This window comes from Erithacus rubecula (genome assembly GCF_903797595.1).
Source record: "Erithacus rubecula genome assembly, chromosome: 9".
Taxonomy (NCBI): domain Eukaryota; kingdom Metazoa; phylum Chordata; class Aves; order Passeriformes; family Muscicapidae; genus Erithacus; species Erithacus rubecula.
The window spans coordinates 10,336,543-10,352,829 of record NC_136660.1 but is presented as its reverse complement, the minus strand read 5'-3'; the positions used below and the strand labels follow the sequence as shown (position 1 = coordinate 10,352,829).

At 38.7% G+C, this 16,287-nt stretch overlaps 1 protein-coding gene across 3 annotated transcripts in view; it reads left to right on the top strand.

The window, feature by feature from the left end:
- Positions 1 to 16,287, top strand: part of SH2D4B (SH2 domain containing 4B) — a gene marked incomplete at its 5' end in the record, with an annotated part of 62,480 nt that overhangs the window by 10,047 nt on the left and 36,146 nt on the right. For all 3 annotated transcript variants that reach the window (XM_079311896.1, XM_079311898.1, XM_079311897.1), the window contains 3 exons: positions 1,764 to 1,923; positions 2,977 to 3,124; positions 10,989 to 11,133. In XM_079311896.1, coding sequence (XP_079168022.1) covers positions 1,764 to 1,923; positions 2,977 to 3,124; positions 10,989 to 11,133 — 453 coding nt within the window. The remainder of the gene's footprint in view (positions 1 to 1,763; positions 1,924 to 2,976; positions 3,125 to 10,988; positions 11,134 to 16,287) is intronic.

Sequence of the window (16,287 nt, the reverse complement as noted above, 5' to 3'; positions counted from 1 at the left end):
ATGTTGTGTTGACAGGAACACAGAGATGTACAGAATGAGAACCACAAGGAAATACATTCACATTTATAGCCTGAGACATAATCTGGTAGACTGTAACAGAGCAAATGCTTTTGAGGGTTATTGAAGGAAAGCACTATTAGCTTAAATTTCCACCCCTCTTTGAAGCTAGCAGCGTTAGGCCAGCGCTGGGGTTGGTATGAATGACATTTTCCAATTTGATATAGAATATTGGCTTTCACAGTGACACCCGATCCCTGCCTTCAGTCTGGATTGTCAGCACCTGTGAGTGTGGGCAGGTGCTGACACTGCTGCTGTCAACAGCCCCACCCCACTGCCTCCTGCAGTCCCCTGCTCCACCTGGCACCTCAGGAGCACCTTATAGACTGGGCACTGGGAAACTCAATCCAGCTAAATGGGTACAAGCTCACTCAGAACAAGCCACAGCTGAAGGTGAGAGTGGCTCAGCTGATGATGAGAGATGGAGAAGTGGAAGCAAAACCTGCCTGATCAAATAGGACAGGTCTCTTTGAACTTTTATGGGAACACTGGAGAAAAACTACTCAGGAAAATGGTGCCCTGTCCATTTCTTTATGTTTTCAAATGAGACAAGATTCCTTTTGGAAGATATATTGTGATGCACAATTTTCTCATATCAATGTTTGGGCAAGAGGATGAAATCTAGGCTCCCCTAAATTATTCCCTGTAATATAGAGGGAATGATGCAAACTGCTGACCCTTTATGGCCTTGTAGCCTGAATTCTTTAAAATAAATCCAATGTCCATCTTGGCAATGGTCTTTGTGGCAGAATCTCCTTTTGTGGAGGATAGTTTGAAAAAATTTGCAAGAAATAAAACATAAAAAGATATGCATAAGTGGTATTTCTACAAATCCCTTATTATGAACACCTAAAATGCTTACAATATTTGACAGTTGTATGTATAAAAGCAGAAGGAAAAGATCAAACCACACTAAGGTAGTATAAGTAACTATTAAAATATATTTAAGTAGGCTCTAATCTAGTGCCCTTTGTAGTCCTGTAGTTGGTTCTTGTCCATGGTTCACCAAAGGCAGCCTGTTTTGTAAAGAGCTCTCAGGCTTTTCTTGGTGTTCTTAAAATCATTCTGTCAACACAGTAACCATAGGTTTTTGTGTAGTTTGAGTCATGAAAACTGAACCAGAAATTTAATCCCTTTCAATTGCCTGTGTGAGCAGAATAGGCTCTGCAGCACTGAGTGGTGTGCTCTGAGTATGCAGATTCCCTGAAACTCCTGCTTCTCACAGTGGGACCAGGAAGTTCCTGTATTCTTTGAAGATGTTCCCATGAAGTCTCTCTACCAGTTCCACACTCCACATTCTCTGTGCACAATTTTAGTCACATAATATCACTTGTTATTGGTTTTGCCCCATCTCTTTTTCCATGCTCTTCATTCATCCCTTGTTGAGTGGAGCAAGAAAATACAGCAGTTAAAAAGGGATTATAATACTTGAATTCTGTGAAATGCATGCCTGAATTACTAATTTTTATTTCTGTGGGAGGGTGAATCTTTAAAGATTGGGTAATCCACAGCATAAGAACCAGCATAAGAACGCTGTTTTGCTCCAGCGTTTGACCAGACTTGGTCCAATCTGATTTCGTTGGATCTCCGAGCAATTCTCATGAGATGTAACCTGCCAGGTTCATGTTTTCTGGGCAGATTGCCCAATCTTCTCCTGTGCCTGTGCAGGATCTGAGGCGCGTTTCTGTCCGGCTTTGCTGTTGCAGGTGGCGGCAAGCGCGTGCAGTGGCTGCGGGGCAAGGACGGCGAGGTGTGGGTGTGGGTGATGGGAGAGGCCCCGGGGGACAAACCCTACGAGCAGATCTCAGAGGAGCTGATGGCAGAGCGGGCCCGGCAGCAGGCACAGAGGGAGGCAGAGGAGCTGTGGTGAGCACGAACTGCACACTCCCAGCTCGGGGTGCGCTGCGCCCAACGGGAGGCGTCACCCTGCGCCAGGGGGATGCTGGCTGAAACTGTCTTGGCAATGTTTGCTGTCACTTGGTTCGTCAGGTTTTCAGCATGGGAAAAAAAGTCATTTTGCTTATGTTGAATATTGAAACCAAAAAACTCTCATTTGCAAAAAATGCTGTGCCAAATTTTTTCCTCTCTTGAGAATTTAGCTAAGCCGTTGACCAGCCTGTAAATAAAGAAAAATGAAGCGGTCTGGTTTTGAGGTGATTAAAGTTTGTTATATCACAGTTCTGAGCCCACAATGAGGGTTTGGTACATAAAATCCTTTTTGAATATGGTTTTATTTGCATTTGGCTCGTATTAATTCTTACTGCAGCAGTTCAGAAACTCATTATACCAAGTGCCATGCAGATGTCTCTAGTAGGGCCTTTTCCAGGTTTGGGGGAGATTCAAAAGTGTTTTGATGCTTGATATTGTCAGGAATTTGGCCACCTGCCTCACACACTTCCCTTTGTAGTGCAGCACTGAAAAGTAACTGTTTAAATATAGGTTATTCTATGTTATCCTTTTTCATATGAGATTATTCTTTCCTCAAGTGCTTGCATATTTAAGCAGGGATTGAAACCTTTAACCTGTGCTCTGAATTCCTTTTACATTGTCAGTAATAATAAACAATCTAGCTCAAGAATTTGGGAGACATCTGTACTGATATTTGAAAGGCAATAAATTCCCAACCATGCTGTGTCAGACTAATAGAAAAATATAAGATATGACTTCAAGACATCCAAGAAGTAAAGAAGTGCTATTTTAATTAGTAATTTGTCAAAAATTGTAAATTGTCTGCTTTCTGGGTGGTTTCTTCAAATATGACTTCTGGTAGGTCTCTTGTTAAGCACATTTTAATTCTTTCCTAACATCTTTCCATGAAATCTTATGGTAATTTTTTATTGCAACCATTGAGTAAGTAATTGATCCTTGATTTAAGAAAATCAGTGCATTAAATTTTTATTTTCACATCCTTTTCTGAAGGAGACAAAAGGAAGCTGAAATAACAAAGAAATTTCGTGATGCAATGGCTCAAGAAAAAGCCAGAATAGTGGCAGAAAAATGGAAAATAGAAATGGAAGATCGGAAAGCGGCCAAACTGGAGGAAGAAAAAATTCAGGAGGAACTGAAGGTTTGCATAGAGCAATTTAAGTTTTTTTTTAATAGTGTTTTCATGTAGATTCACAGTTCTTGTCACCTTCAGTGCATGCTTATTAATAAGCTTTAAAATCCAGAGTTGTAATTTCCATTCTGGAATATACAGATAGCTACATGGTGTGCAGCAGAACAGCTGGGTAAAGCTGAGAAAAAATTGCAGGTCTCATTCAGAAGTGCCAGAACAATCAAAGTGGTTATTCAGCTCTCACATTAGCAGAATTGTTCAGTCAGCTGTGCTGGGTGAATCATCCTGGGGAAAAAAAAAATGTACAATTGGGAAAGATGTCATTTTAAGTTAGTTTGCTTGAATGTACTCTGTGTATTTTGGATGAGTTTGTTCACATAATGAACTTCAAAATTGTGTCACTACTTCCTTCAAAATAATAAGGGGTGGATCCTTCCTCTACTCAACATATGGGAAAAGTCCATTTGGCTTTGCTGGGAGTTCATTTGCCTGATTTTTGTTGACTTCACAATGAACTTTTGATGAGTTCAATTACAGTACTTTAATATTTGTTGGAAAGAATTTTTTCTCACATTTTCTAGTCAAAAATAGCAATCTCAATGCTAAATAGGAAATGGCTTTGCCCACCCTTTTCATATTACTTAATAAAAACCTGTTTAAAAGCGAGAAAGTAAAATATGATGGGTTCAGTGTGCAGAGAAGTCATGACAGTCCTCTGAGGCTGGGATGTGCTTGCAGGGACTGCACACAGCTGGTGAGGCTGAGTTTCCATGGAGAAGGGCTGTAGAAAATCTGACTCTGAGGATCCAGTGCCTTCCATCCACACTCCTCTCCCCTGCTGACAGCTCTCTGTGTCTCTCCTTCCTTCCCTGGTGCAGTGATTTAAGGTGTGGAAAGCAGGGATAGACTTTTCCCATTGTCCCTTCCTTGTGACAAGGGGATTGCTTCAAACTCAGTGTTGGGTTTATGTGGTTGGATTGCAAACAGCAAATTTCTTGTCCCTCTGCAGACTGTGGGTCTGGGATCTGAGGTGGCTGTGGGGCACAAAGCCAGGGTGACTCCTGCACAGGAGGCTGCACAGAGCTGCTGATTTACCTTTGCACAATTAATTTGAATTCACAGGAGAGAATGGGGCCTTTGAAATTTGATGTCAGTGAGTAATGAAAGTATACCTTTCAAGTGCTTTATTAATGAATGAATAATGAGCAGAGCAACTAATTAAACACTCTTTCCTCTGCTCTCTGGAAAGCAAAGCCCTCTTGAACAAAGGCTGACAGTGTTCACTTATATTTCTGTGGCTGATTTACAGGACTGTAAAATTTCCCCTTTTTGATGGGGAAAATGTCCACCAGCTCACTGTTGCTGTTCTGTTTCAAACAGACTTTTTCAAAGGGCAGAGTGAGCAATTTGGACTTTCAGTGGCCAGTATTCATAGCTTTCTATTAAGGAAAACTAATTGTTCAGTTGTTGATATAATTGAAAGGAATGGCACCAAATTCTGCTCACTTTCATATTTGATGGAAAGGCAATGTCACAGTGATTTGTGTTTCCACTGTTTCCCTGGACATGAGCAGGTCCTGTCCAGCTGTGTGCCTGGTAGGAGCAAGGAGCACTGCTGGAAGTGGGATGAGATTATGGTTCAGTTTCTACTTTGAATTTCAAATACTTAACTTTGGCCAGGATTCTTTTATCTTTCTTCCCAAAGTTGCCAACATATTTATTCTGTTGAAGTGGAACCCCTTTCTTTCCCAATGGTTTCTCTTAAATCAAGCATTTGAAGACAGAATTTGCAAAAATTTAAAGAAGTGGACCAAAGTTTTCAAAACAAGACCCAGCAGAAAGGAATTCTTTGGCTTAAAAAATTAGTTTAGAAACAAGATATAATGCAGTGATTGTTTTTTTAAAATGCCCTTTATCAAGTGTTCTCCCAGCATTTCCTGTATTAATCCTACAACAGAGTCTATTTCCACATTCAGCATTGGCTCTTCAATTAGATCTATAATTTGAGATCTGTCAGGAGGGACTTGGGCTGACAGGGTTCTCAGCAGCAGAGATCCAAATGCAGGATTGGTTCCTGGTACTTTGACACCATTCTTCTGCTACTCAGAAAAGCAGCTTATCTGTTACCTGCTCTTGAAAGATCAGAGCTTTGTGCATGGTTTCTAGGCAGGAAAAGAAAGTTGTGTTTTTGGCATCCACATCCAACTACAAGAAGGGAATAGAACTAAAGTACAGGGAAAAAGGATGAATGAATGAATCTGCTGATGTATGACAGAAGTAATTGATAGAATGAATAAAAGGGTGTGGAATTTGATGCAGATCTGTAGGCAAGCAAGCTTCAACAGATTTAAAATATTTAATGCACTGGTAATCAGTAATCATCCTTCTGTGATGATGTCCAGACTGAGGTATGGGAAGTTCAGTCTCTGCTAATGCTTCATCCTCTTGAAGCAGTTTGACTTGGGAAATTGAAACTGTCTCCTTTCTGCTGGCATGTTTAATTTCTAACCATATGTGCCTCAAACACTCCTTTTAAAGATGCTTTTTTTCCTCTTGACCTATCACAGGACATTAAGGCTGTCTGCACTAGATAAATGATATCTTACATATCAAAGTGAATGATGATCCCTATTTCCTTTCCTAACACTATTTGAAAAGTATTGCTTTCCTTGGTGTTTCTTAAGCAGAATTGCCTTTAATTTATGATGCTAGAATATAAACGTTGACTACTCTGTTTTTGCTGTTTAAGGACAGTTATTTTTTATGCACTTATTGCAAAGGACAAATAAGAGACCCAATTACTATCATTAATCTTTTTGCTAACTCACAAAGGCTATGAGATCATAGGCATAATTTTCTATGGTTATCAGTAGCTGCCATTAAGAATCTGAACAATGTGCAGAGCTAAGGCAAATTAAAGATGTGAGTGTCATCCAGCCAGGGGTGGGTATCCTTCAGCTACACTTGGAAATAAAAGAGATCCTCTCTCAGTTCAATCTTCTTGTGGTCTACATAAAGCAAGAGAATATTAATAGGAAAATACTGTCCTTATGACAACATCAGATACCTGCCAAATTTAATAATATAAGCACAGTTGACAGCAGAGTTAGATTGCTTCTTAAAAATTCCCTGGGAAATGAAATGTGTCTCATCAAAGAAGAAAGGTTGAAAATCAACCTTCAGAGAACAGAACAATTAGTGCTTCTGTTCAGGAAATATCTAATTAACCTTATGCTCAGTAGAAAGAATACACTTTCTATTGAGCTTGGATGAGCACATGTCTGAAAGCTTTGCTGTGCCCCCAAGTGCTGTGGACCTGATTCCTCAGAAAATTGCTGCCAGATGTAGAGTTTAGGAATACAGTGAACTGCCACCATTGCCATTTGCAGTACTGTGGGCTTCCTACAACAGAGCAGTGAGCATCCTGTCTTGATCTGAAAAAAACTCTTGTCTCCAAGTCAACGTCAAGCACTTGAGTGGGACTGTTATCTCCAAGTGCAAATAAGCTGTAAGTTCAGCTCTGTGCTTTGCTGTGCCAAGAAAACACTGAACTCTTTCCCAAAGACAGCATATTTAGAATCTAGGAATATGGCAACAGCTTCTTGCTGGTGTTCAGCACCCAATTCATTCTAGAAGTGCCTTAGTTGGGTTATTTCGATGGCAATTACAACAATTCAGTAATACTTTATTTTGTTTCTTTTTGGGTGTCCACAGTTCAGTAATATTTTTTTTCCTATGCTGTCATTTCTTGAAAAATGTTGTAAATGAGGCAGATGTTAGTTTCGGTTGGGAACGGGGTCTTCAGGTTTTCTCTATCCTACTTGTAACTGATAGTGATTTTAAAGAAAAATCTCTTGCTCAGTGACATCAATGATCATTGCACTTGTGAAGCCACTGTCTTCAATCTGGATTGCTGGTAAAAACTAGCAAAGCTCAGGTGTTTTCCATGGGTAAATGGGAAAATCTGGGCCACTAATGAGAGTAGCTCATATGGTCAGAGTTCAAGGTGTGCAGAATCTCTAAGGTCCAGAGACAAATTTTAGGTAGATGGTCACTGGATCTGTGGCAAATTCCTCAAGCAGAGCCTCGTGCAGTAAATGTGAGATTTCTCCCAACCAGGAATGATCCTGAGCTTTGCTTTCCAGCTCATGGAACACAGGGTCTTTGTGAATCACAGTAAGATGGTACCTCCTTGTATGAGATATGAGAATAGCATGTCCTGGGACACATCCATGGCAGAAATCTCTTAGCTTCTGCATCAGGCATGAGTGTATTTCATACATTTGTCTCTGTGCAAGTACATGCACAGTGAAGCAATGCAAAGCTCATGTTCCTTTTGAGATGGTGGTAGTTGAGAAGAAAATAATGTCTCTGCAAACACTTTATTTTCTGGTGCAAGTGAATTTTCTCAGAAAAAAGCTGGGAAGAGTTGGACATATTTGTGCTGTTACTCAGAGATCTGTTGGCAGCTGTCAGGTGTGTCTGGAGAGCAGCTGATCTCTGAACTCAGGCTGTGCCTGCCTTGCTGAGAGCATCCTGTGCTGCAGCAGGGGCCCTGGGGTTATCAGATTTCCTTCCTCAGAGCAGGGAGTCCCTAAGGGCTCTCAGCTGTGTTTTGGGTGGCCTGAATGTGTTCCCTGGCCCAGGTGGCTGCTGAGAGGGCTCAGGGGGTTCTCTGCAGCTGCAGTGCAGCTGGCTGCAGCTTTCAGGGCTGACAGACACTTCCAGCCTGCAGCACTGAGAGGATCCCAGGCAGTATTTGCTTCAGAGAGGGCTGTTGTAATAAGCACACTTTATGGATTTTGCCCTGGGCATGATGATGGTCATTCAGCTGTCCTGCATCCCCTAAGACTCCCCAGAAAGACTCTAAGAACTGTGGCAGACAGAAGCCCAGTTTTCCTCTGTAAAAAACCCCATTGCTCTATTTTTCCCTTTTCCCCAGTGTATTTTTTAAATCTTTCTGCAGCAAAAACTAAATGATGACTTAATCTCCTTTCATCTGCCTTGGACTGCAACATTTACCATGGCTAATATTAAATATTATTTATATCTGCCCACAGTAAAGCTTTGAAACACAGGGAGACACACACAGACAGAAACAAGTTTGTGGTAAATTCTCAACTGCCAGAGGATAGATTAGATAATTTAGCATGTTCAAATTCTCCAGTGGAGAAAAGGATGGAGAGGATTACTGCTGCCTGTTGAATTGCCAGTGTGATTTATTTTGGCAACTTGGTGCTTCTCAACAATTTGCAACTCTGCACTGAATTATCACCTTCCTAATTATTTTGGCAGAGCTGAAAGGGTCAGGCAGATAGAACAATCTCTCTCAAGTGTCAGGCAGAAGATGGTGTTTGTAGGGATGACAGCTCTTCACTCCCAGCTCTGATGTGCAGGATTGGATTCCTGAGGAGAAGCAGAAAAACTGCTTGCTGTATTCTTCCAGTGGAGTAAATGTGAAAATTGTTCATTTTAAATGCAAACACACACTGTTGTACTTGGCAAAAGGGTGGCTGTTCTTTCCTGTGTCATACCAGCAAGGATTGTTTCTTCTCACACACACCTTGAAGGAGTTTGGCAATATATCTGCACATCTATGCACTAATTTAATCTAGAAGTTAAATCTCCTCTTTCTGTAAAAAAGGAAAAGTTTTGGTGAATTCACAATCAAGTGCTTGTGTTAAGTTTTTGTTGTCTCTGGTTTAAATCTCCCTCTCAGGTAAAAGGGTAGGATTTTCTTAGTTGGCAGTGTTGCCTTCCATTAAGTACTCAAATTCTGCCTGAATTCTAGTTTTTATGTGTGTGGGGGCTTTTTGTTAGTTTTTTTTAGACCCTTTCATCTTTTTTACTAGAAATGTTTCAACAACAACTACTTTAAAAAACAAGCCCAAACTTACAACAAAAGTCTGGTGTGATTCAGGGAAACTGCAATGAGATTGATTTTTCTCCCCTCCTCTATTTTAAGTTTACCTTGTGGTTTAAGATGTTGAATAGAAAATATTCTGATAACCCAGGATTGCTTCTGTGTCTGTCCATCTTCCTGAAGGACAGACTGGATATATTGAATTTTTTTAGGTAGTGAAACTAAGTGAATAAATATTCTTTTCATAAGAATAAAGAACAGTTGATCTCATATTTTTTTCCAGTAAGAGAATAAGTAAGATTGCAGCTAAAATGTGCAATCTCTAATTCTACAGAGATATTAAATATATATATTTATTTTTCCTGAACTGCTTGGCTTTGAAATTAACATTGTCTAAAAGCATTGACTTTTCAAAAATAAAGAACTGTCCACTCAGCTCATGTTTTTAGGAGCCAGGAAATAACAATGGAAGGATGATGTTAGAAATAATCCAAGATAGTAGCATTAGAATTGGCTGAAGAACAATACTAGGCTTTTCTTTCTCAGAAATAATAGGAACAGCCTAATGTATTGTTCATAGAATCATATAACATTAAGGGTTGGACCCTTAACCTTCACCCTGCAAATTTCATAGGACTAATATTTTGAAGCAAATCTGGGTTTCCTTTATAGATTTCCCTTACTTATAGTTTAGGTCAGGTAACTAGGCTAGTAATTTGAGGTGATTTTACTCAGGGATTTATAAAAAAGTTCTTACCTACAAGTCTGTTACTCATAAGGGTATAGTGTTGGTTCCATTCTAAAATTAAATAAAAACTGGTTATATTTGTAATTCAAGTTATTTCAATAATATGAATAAGAATTAATGAAGTTCAGTTTTGAGTTTATTTTGTGGGCTTCAATTAAACTATATGATTTAAACCTGTTTCTTCACCACCTAGGGGATTTGGGAAAATTCGTTGGAAAACAGATACAGATTCCTAGTTCAGCATTAATTGACATCAATAATAACATTAATAACATTAACAATAACATTAATAATAACATTAATTATTATAACATAATATCATAATTAATATTAACATTAAATTAACATAATATTAACATTGATATTAACATTAATATGTTAACATTGATAGCATTAATAGTAACATTAAATTAACATAATTAATTATAACATTAATAATAACATTAATTATTATAACATAATATCATAATTAATATTAACATTAAATTAACATAATAGTAACATTGATATTAACATTAATATGTTAACATTAATAACATTAATATTAACATTAGATTGACATAATTAATTATAACATTAATGATAACATTAATAACATTAATATGTTATCAATAATATGAGGGAGGCCAACTGCAGAAGAATCTTTCTCAGATTTCAACCTCTTTTAAGGCTTTCTTGGAAGTGAACTTTTTTGGCACATTTGGCTTGGCTACATTTTGCAGAGTGACTGTTGTGTGCTGAAGGACCTGCCTTTTCCTCCAGAATGCAGTGATCATAATTTTAGGAAAATACTATTCCCTGTGCTGGTTATGATGACAGACTGGGACACAGCCACTAAACCAAGAACAGCAATGGCTCAGTCCCTAACTCTGAGGCTCTGTGGATGGTGATGTGGTGCTTAGAGGCAGCAGCACATTCAGTAGGGGTGCACATGGGCTTAAGCCAAGCTTTGCTTACAGGCTGGAGGATAGCACAGGCTTTGGTGCCACGAGATGTTTTCTGTAGAGCTTTCAGATCTTAGATGCTTACATGTCCCTCATTCCTGTGATACCTGTGGTCTCAAAATGTACACCCCTCAGGAATTCCTAAGAGGTGGGAAAATTCAGGGATGAATTGTGAGAGGTGAGAAGCCCAAAATTAGAAGAGAGTGGTTTGTCCAAGGTAACACAACTTCTCTGTGACAGGAAGCAGCTGGAGCAGTGTCTCAACTTTTGGCACATTCTTCCTCTTTAGTCACTTGTGGCTTACTTGATTTTCTCTAGAAAAGAGAAGAAGAGGAGAGGCAGAAAGGTGAGGAGCTGATCAGGCAGCAGGAGGAGATCCGGGCCAAGGAGCTGTACCTGAGCCTGAAGCAAGCTCAGCAGCACAGCCAGCACAGCGACGACGACCAGGAGTGGGAAGAGCAGTGTGAGTAAACCCCCTCCCCAGCACAGGGCATCCCTGAGAGCAGGTAAAAGGAGCTGGCAGAGGGGAGAAGCAAAAAAAATCTCTTCTACCTGCAGCAATACGAAGTGCTGTATTATTTTGGTGGAAATTGCCAGCTTAAAATTACAAACAGAAGTTTTGGATTTCTTTCGGGGTCTGTGTCGGTGCCTTATAGAAAATCTTTTGTGTACAGTGACTGAGATCATTAAATTCTGTCTAATGTACTTAATTAACAGTTTTGGCTTAGTAGTAATAACTCAGGGCACAGTTATTTTGACAGCTTGTCCTCGGCTCTCTCTGAAGAGATAAAATCTGTCTTCATCAGTATTTTAATTGTTCCATATGGTAGTGGGGTGAAGCTATGGTGTCAATGCTGAAATTCACTTCATTCCAAAAGTTTACAGTAGATTATACCTAGATTGTTGCTCTAAAAAAGACACCTGATGATGATGATCTCACTCTATGGAAGTTCCTTTTTTGATAGCCTGAAATTCTTTATGAATATCATAATTGTGACTAATTTCAATTTTTGAGTGATTTTTAAAAGCCTACAAGGAACACAACAACTCTATTATTATAGAGATGTATACATTAATACTGTAGACAAGTAAAAGTCCACATTATGAATAAATTTAAAAATATACAATTAGTTTATGACTTTTGTCATCACTTCATTAATTCCTGAGGATTAATTAATGGAGTGCTATTACCTGGAATTGATCTGACAATGAATCATTCTCTACAAGATGAATTAAATCTATGAGATATACTGGTGCCATTTTCCAAGCTCATAAGAGGGTGTGTTAATTTTGATCAATAAAACCTCTGAATATTACACTGCCAATAAAGATAATTATTTTCTGGAGAATTATCTAAATCGAGGTGTACATGCTTGTATGGAAAGAAAAGCTAACTTTGTATATTTTCAGTATGTGAGTTGGGGAAAAAGTAGCCCCTTAGTTTTACAGAAAATCAGCATCAGCTGGCAACCCAGCATAAAGGATGGTATTATGTACTTTAGGATTTCTTTGGTGCTATATAAGGAAAGAAAATACATTTCAACCATGTTATTGAAAGAAAAAAATGAATCCAGGTTACCTTTACACTGAAATAAAACACTATAAACACTACTAAAACCAGGTATCATTTCCTTACTATTGCATTAATGAGGTAACTGATGTTTTAAGTTGTTGCCTCTGTGTTCCTGAGGAATGCTGTTTGTGCAGGGATAGGCACCAAAAAATGCAACAGAATGATTATGGGAGAAGGGAGGGAGAAAAAGGCATGGGCTAAGAAAGGTTTTGCCTGTGAGCTCTGTAATGGCATTTTTGGTCTGTTGAACTCTTGAGGCTGCATCACATGCTGGTGAGGATAGTCTGCCAGCAGTACTTTTCCTCGTGGGAGCTGTGGGGTGTTGTGTGTGCTCTGGAGGTTCTGTCCCCTGCAGTCCTGCAGCTCACCAGGCAGAGCAGCTCAGCACCTTCCCTCTGCTGCTGGGTTTGCAGCCCGCTGCAAATTCTGTGCTGCCACAGTTATGCTGTTAGCAGTAATTGATTTAGCATTAAACTAACTGCAAACTAATGACTGGAGTGTACCATATCCTTGTTTATCCTCCTGTGCTTATCTCAGTGTCTCAATTTATCCCTGTTCGTTTGAGGGCTCAGAGAACCGTGCTCCATTAGCAAATGGGTGTGACAACTGAAGATAGGAAGATGTTTAGTGCCTTATCTGAGACCAGGTGCTGGCTGGTTTAGACTGTGCTATCAAACTTTGCACTGAGTTTCCTCAGGCTTTTTAACATCTTCCATTTCCTTAACTTTACTGCAGGAGCCAAAATGTGCAACAGATAGTAACAAATATTTGGAAGTGGGAACATCTGAACTTGCTATGAAATTAATTAGTACCTCAGGTTCACCAGATTTTTCATTTGTTATTTCAGTTCCAGATATTTTTTTCTTTTTATGGTAATCCTTCCATTTTGTCTGCAAGTATTCCTGTGGGGCACTGAGAGGAAATTTAGTGAAGTTAGGGCAAAGCTTCCACGAGTCAGCTTTTCTAAGTAATAAATAAATGCATGAACGCATAAGAGAATTACAAGCAGATGTAATATTTACATTTTTTGCCACTACAAACCTGCAGTGGAGTGGCTATTAGGAACAAGATCAGGCTCCTTTGGGTTTTACCTCCTTGAGGTGAGCCCTGCACAGGGCTCAGTGCTGCAGGGGAGCAGTAGTGCTAGGGCAGGGACTGGGGAGACAAATGAAATGTAGAAATGATATTGATGACACTACTGATTTGTTTAGAAGATGGAATGCAGAATGTGATGGGGATTCATCTCATCACATAATCCCTCAGCTGTTTATTGCCAAGGCATTAAGCAGAGTGGTGCTAATATTAGTTTCTGTTGTTGGGTTCAGTTCTCTTCTGCTGTTTGCCAAAGAACAATAATGGCCCATAGAACTACTGTGTTAATTGAAATACATGATTTTAGAGCTTTTTAGTATACTAAATAACAAATGTAGAATAACTTGGGAAATCGGTGCTAAAAGGGGAAAATGATGCTGTGAGAGTAATTACACACTTTGATTTCATATAAAAGATATATATTGGGGTTATCTAGAGGGCAGCTGAAAGCTTGTAAGTTGAGCAGGGATATTCATTGGCAAGTGAAAATATGAATAGTGGAAGGCTTATTCAGAGAGTCTACTGTTCAAAACTCTTATTTTTGAAACTGAGAAGCAAAACTAAACTTGGATAGCAGAAGGCACATATTCTCATTAGTTTTGGACATTTCTGTGTGCTATCCCATTTTTAGGTTTTTAGCTTATTTAAGTGTGACCTCTCTTTGTGAAAGCAAAAAAAGGATCTGTGAAACATGATAGGAAAAGCTGTAGCCTCAATATTCATCTGACTGAATATTATAACAGGCATTCTGTTAATACACTTACAAATCCCTGCAAACTGAATCAGGCAGGGAAGTGCATAGATTCCATCTGACCAGCTCTATTCATCTCCAGAAAAAAATTATTTCAGCAAAAATGTAGACAGAGATGAGTGAGTTGATCTATTCTTTTGCCTTTCCCTGAGAAACTACTTTTGGTCTCTCTTGGAAGGAGGATACCAAGCTGACTCATTATAGCTTTTTTTTTAAATTGTTATATTTTTATGTTCTTCTACAAATGTGTCTATTAATTTATTTTTGCCTAATTTTAAAGGAATTCATTGGGTATTTATGTTCCCTAAAAATTCAAGTGAATTTACTGGCTGGAGCATTGATAAAATGCTGAATTTTAAAGTGAGTGCTCCCAGTTTAGCTATACATTAACTAATCTCAACCTTACATAAATGTGCCCTCTGAACTCCAGTAGGTCTCACAGTGCATTGTTCATTAGGAATGGGATTATTCAGATAAGAATGCTGAACTGAAGCCGTGTTGCAGAGTATTTGTGGGAAGTTATATTTTCCACTTAGGAAAGGGAAAAAACCACTGTGTGATTTGTATGTGCACTCAGAAAATCTGAAGATTGAATTTTATCTATTAGTTAGTCATTTTGAAGGGCTCATAAACAAGTTTCTAATGATTTTTAACAAGGAGAAAGGTAAAACAAAATAATGTGAAAATTACAATGCATATTCATAGCATATGTTTGGGGTTTTTTCAGCTTTCACATAAAGGACCTGGCTGTGGATCTTCCATGGGCTTGAGAAATTCCTAATTTTTCCATCTTGCCAGTCCTTACATTATTCCATGAAATAAAAGAAAGATGTAAGAGTATGTAAGTTATAATTTGTAGTAATTCTTTATGCTAGACATATGGATCTGTTATTGTGATTCAGAGCTTTTAGGGCTTTTTTTCCAGGTATACAATCTCCCCACTGAGAATACTGACTAACTACACTACTAGTGTTTTTCACAGGGGTCATGGCAGAAGTAAATTTACTGTAAAAGGACAACCAGCTAAGAAAAAGAATCTGTTTCTACTTTAGTCAGAACTAGAAGTCCCAACTACTTTTGCTTTCTTGTTACTGAAAAGGTTACAATGTGTCTTGAAATACAAGTAACATAGAATTTTGGCTTCTTCTATCTTAAAATATTTATGCTAGACTTGATCCAGAAATAAAGTTCTCCCTCCTAGTGAGATGGTTCAAAGCCATAGAGAGAAATATGAATAGTCATGAAATTCTTTTGAAAGAAAAACCTTCTACAAAATACATCCAGATTTGCCTTCAGACTTTGAGTGACTTTCTCAAGATAGATAAAGTTGTGGGAAGTGTCAGTATGGGAGGATGGTTCATGTGCTGTATATCATTTTGTCTGGAGTGTAGTGAAAAACCTTTCTGTAGATTCCTGACTGTGATGGCTTTATCCCCAATACTATTTCCACTCACCAAACATGGTTATTGATGCCAGTGGCTTTGATTATTTGCTCAAAAAGCCCCTTGACCACTCAGAGATTAAAAGAAACTTAATATAACCTAGGAACACAGGTCCACAGTTGAAGCTGTACTAGACAACTTCTAAAGGTAGAGGAAGGAGAAGGATTGTTTTTTTTTTTTAGTAACTTCAAGGAAGGGGATAGGGAGAATATCAGGAGACCAGTAATGAGAAAAAAAAAATGGATTAGGAGATCCAATGCATCCCTATGGTCAATGATATAATTCAGATACCTCCACTGGGAAATTTCAATAAAAATTCTCCATAATGGGAAAGAGATGATTCCGTAAATAAAATCTCAATATTTATATGCAGACACATACACACACCTATGGGTAACTACATTAATGTAAACACACAGACATATATGTGTGTATATGCATAGGGAGGGTTGCATGTCATAGTTTCAAAAGGTTTTGTGAATATTGGTATTTAACAGTGGCAAACTGTACCACTTCACCTCATGCTTTTGTGATAAGAAGCACTAAAGTTTGATAGTTTGGGAAAATGTAGTTCTGGGTCACTGACTTCTGATGGTACAGATTTGTTGGCTAGCAAAAATACAGTGGGAATGTCTATTGAAAAGTCTGCCTGCTATTGAGGAAAGTGGGACATGAAGGTAGCTTGCCTTTCTCATTGCCAGGCAGCCTGTACATCAGTAGAAAAGAGTCCCAAAAAGCTCCAGGCAAGGTGCCCTCAAT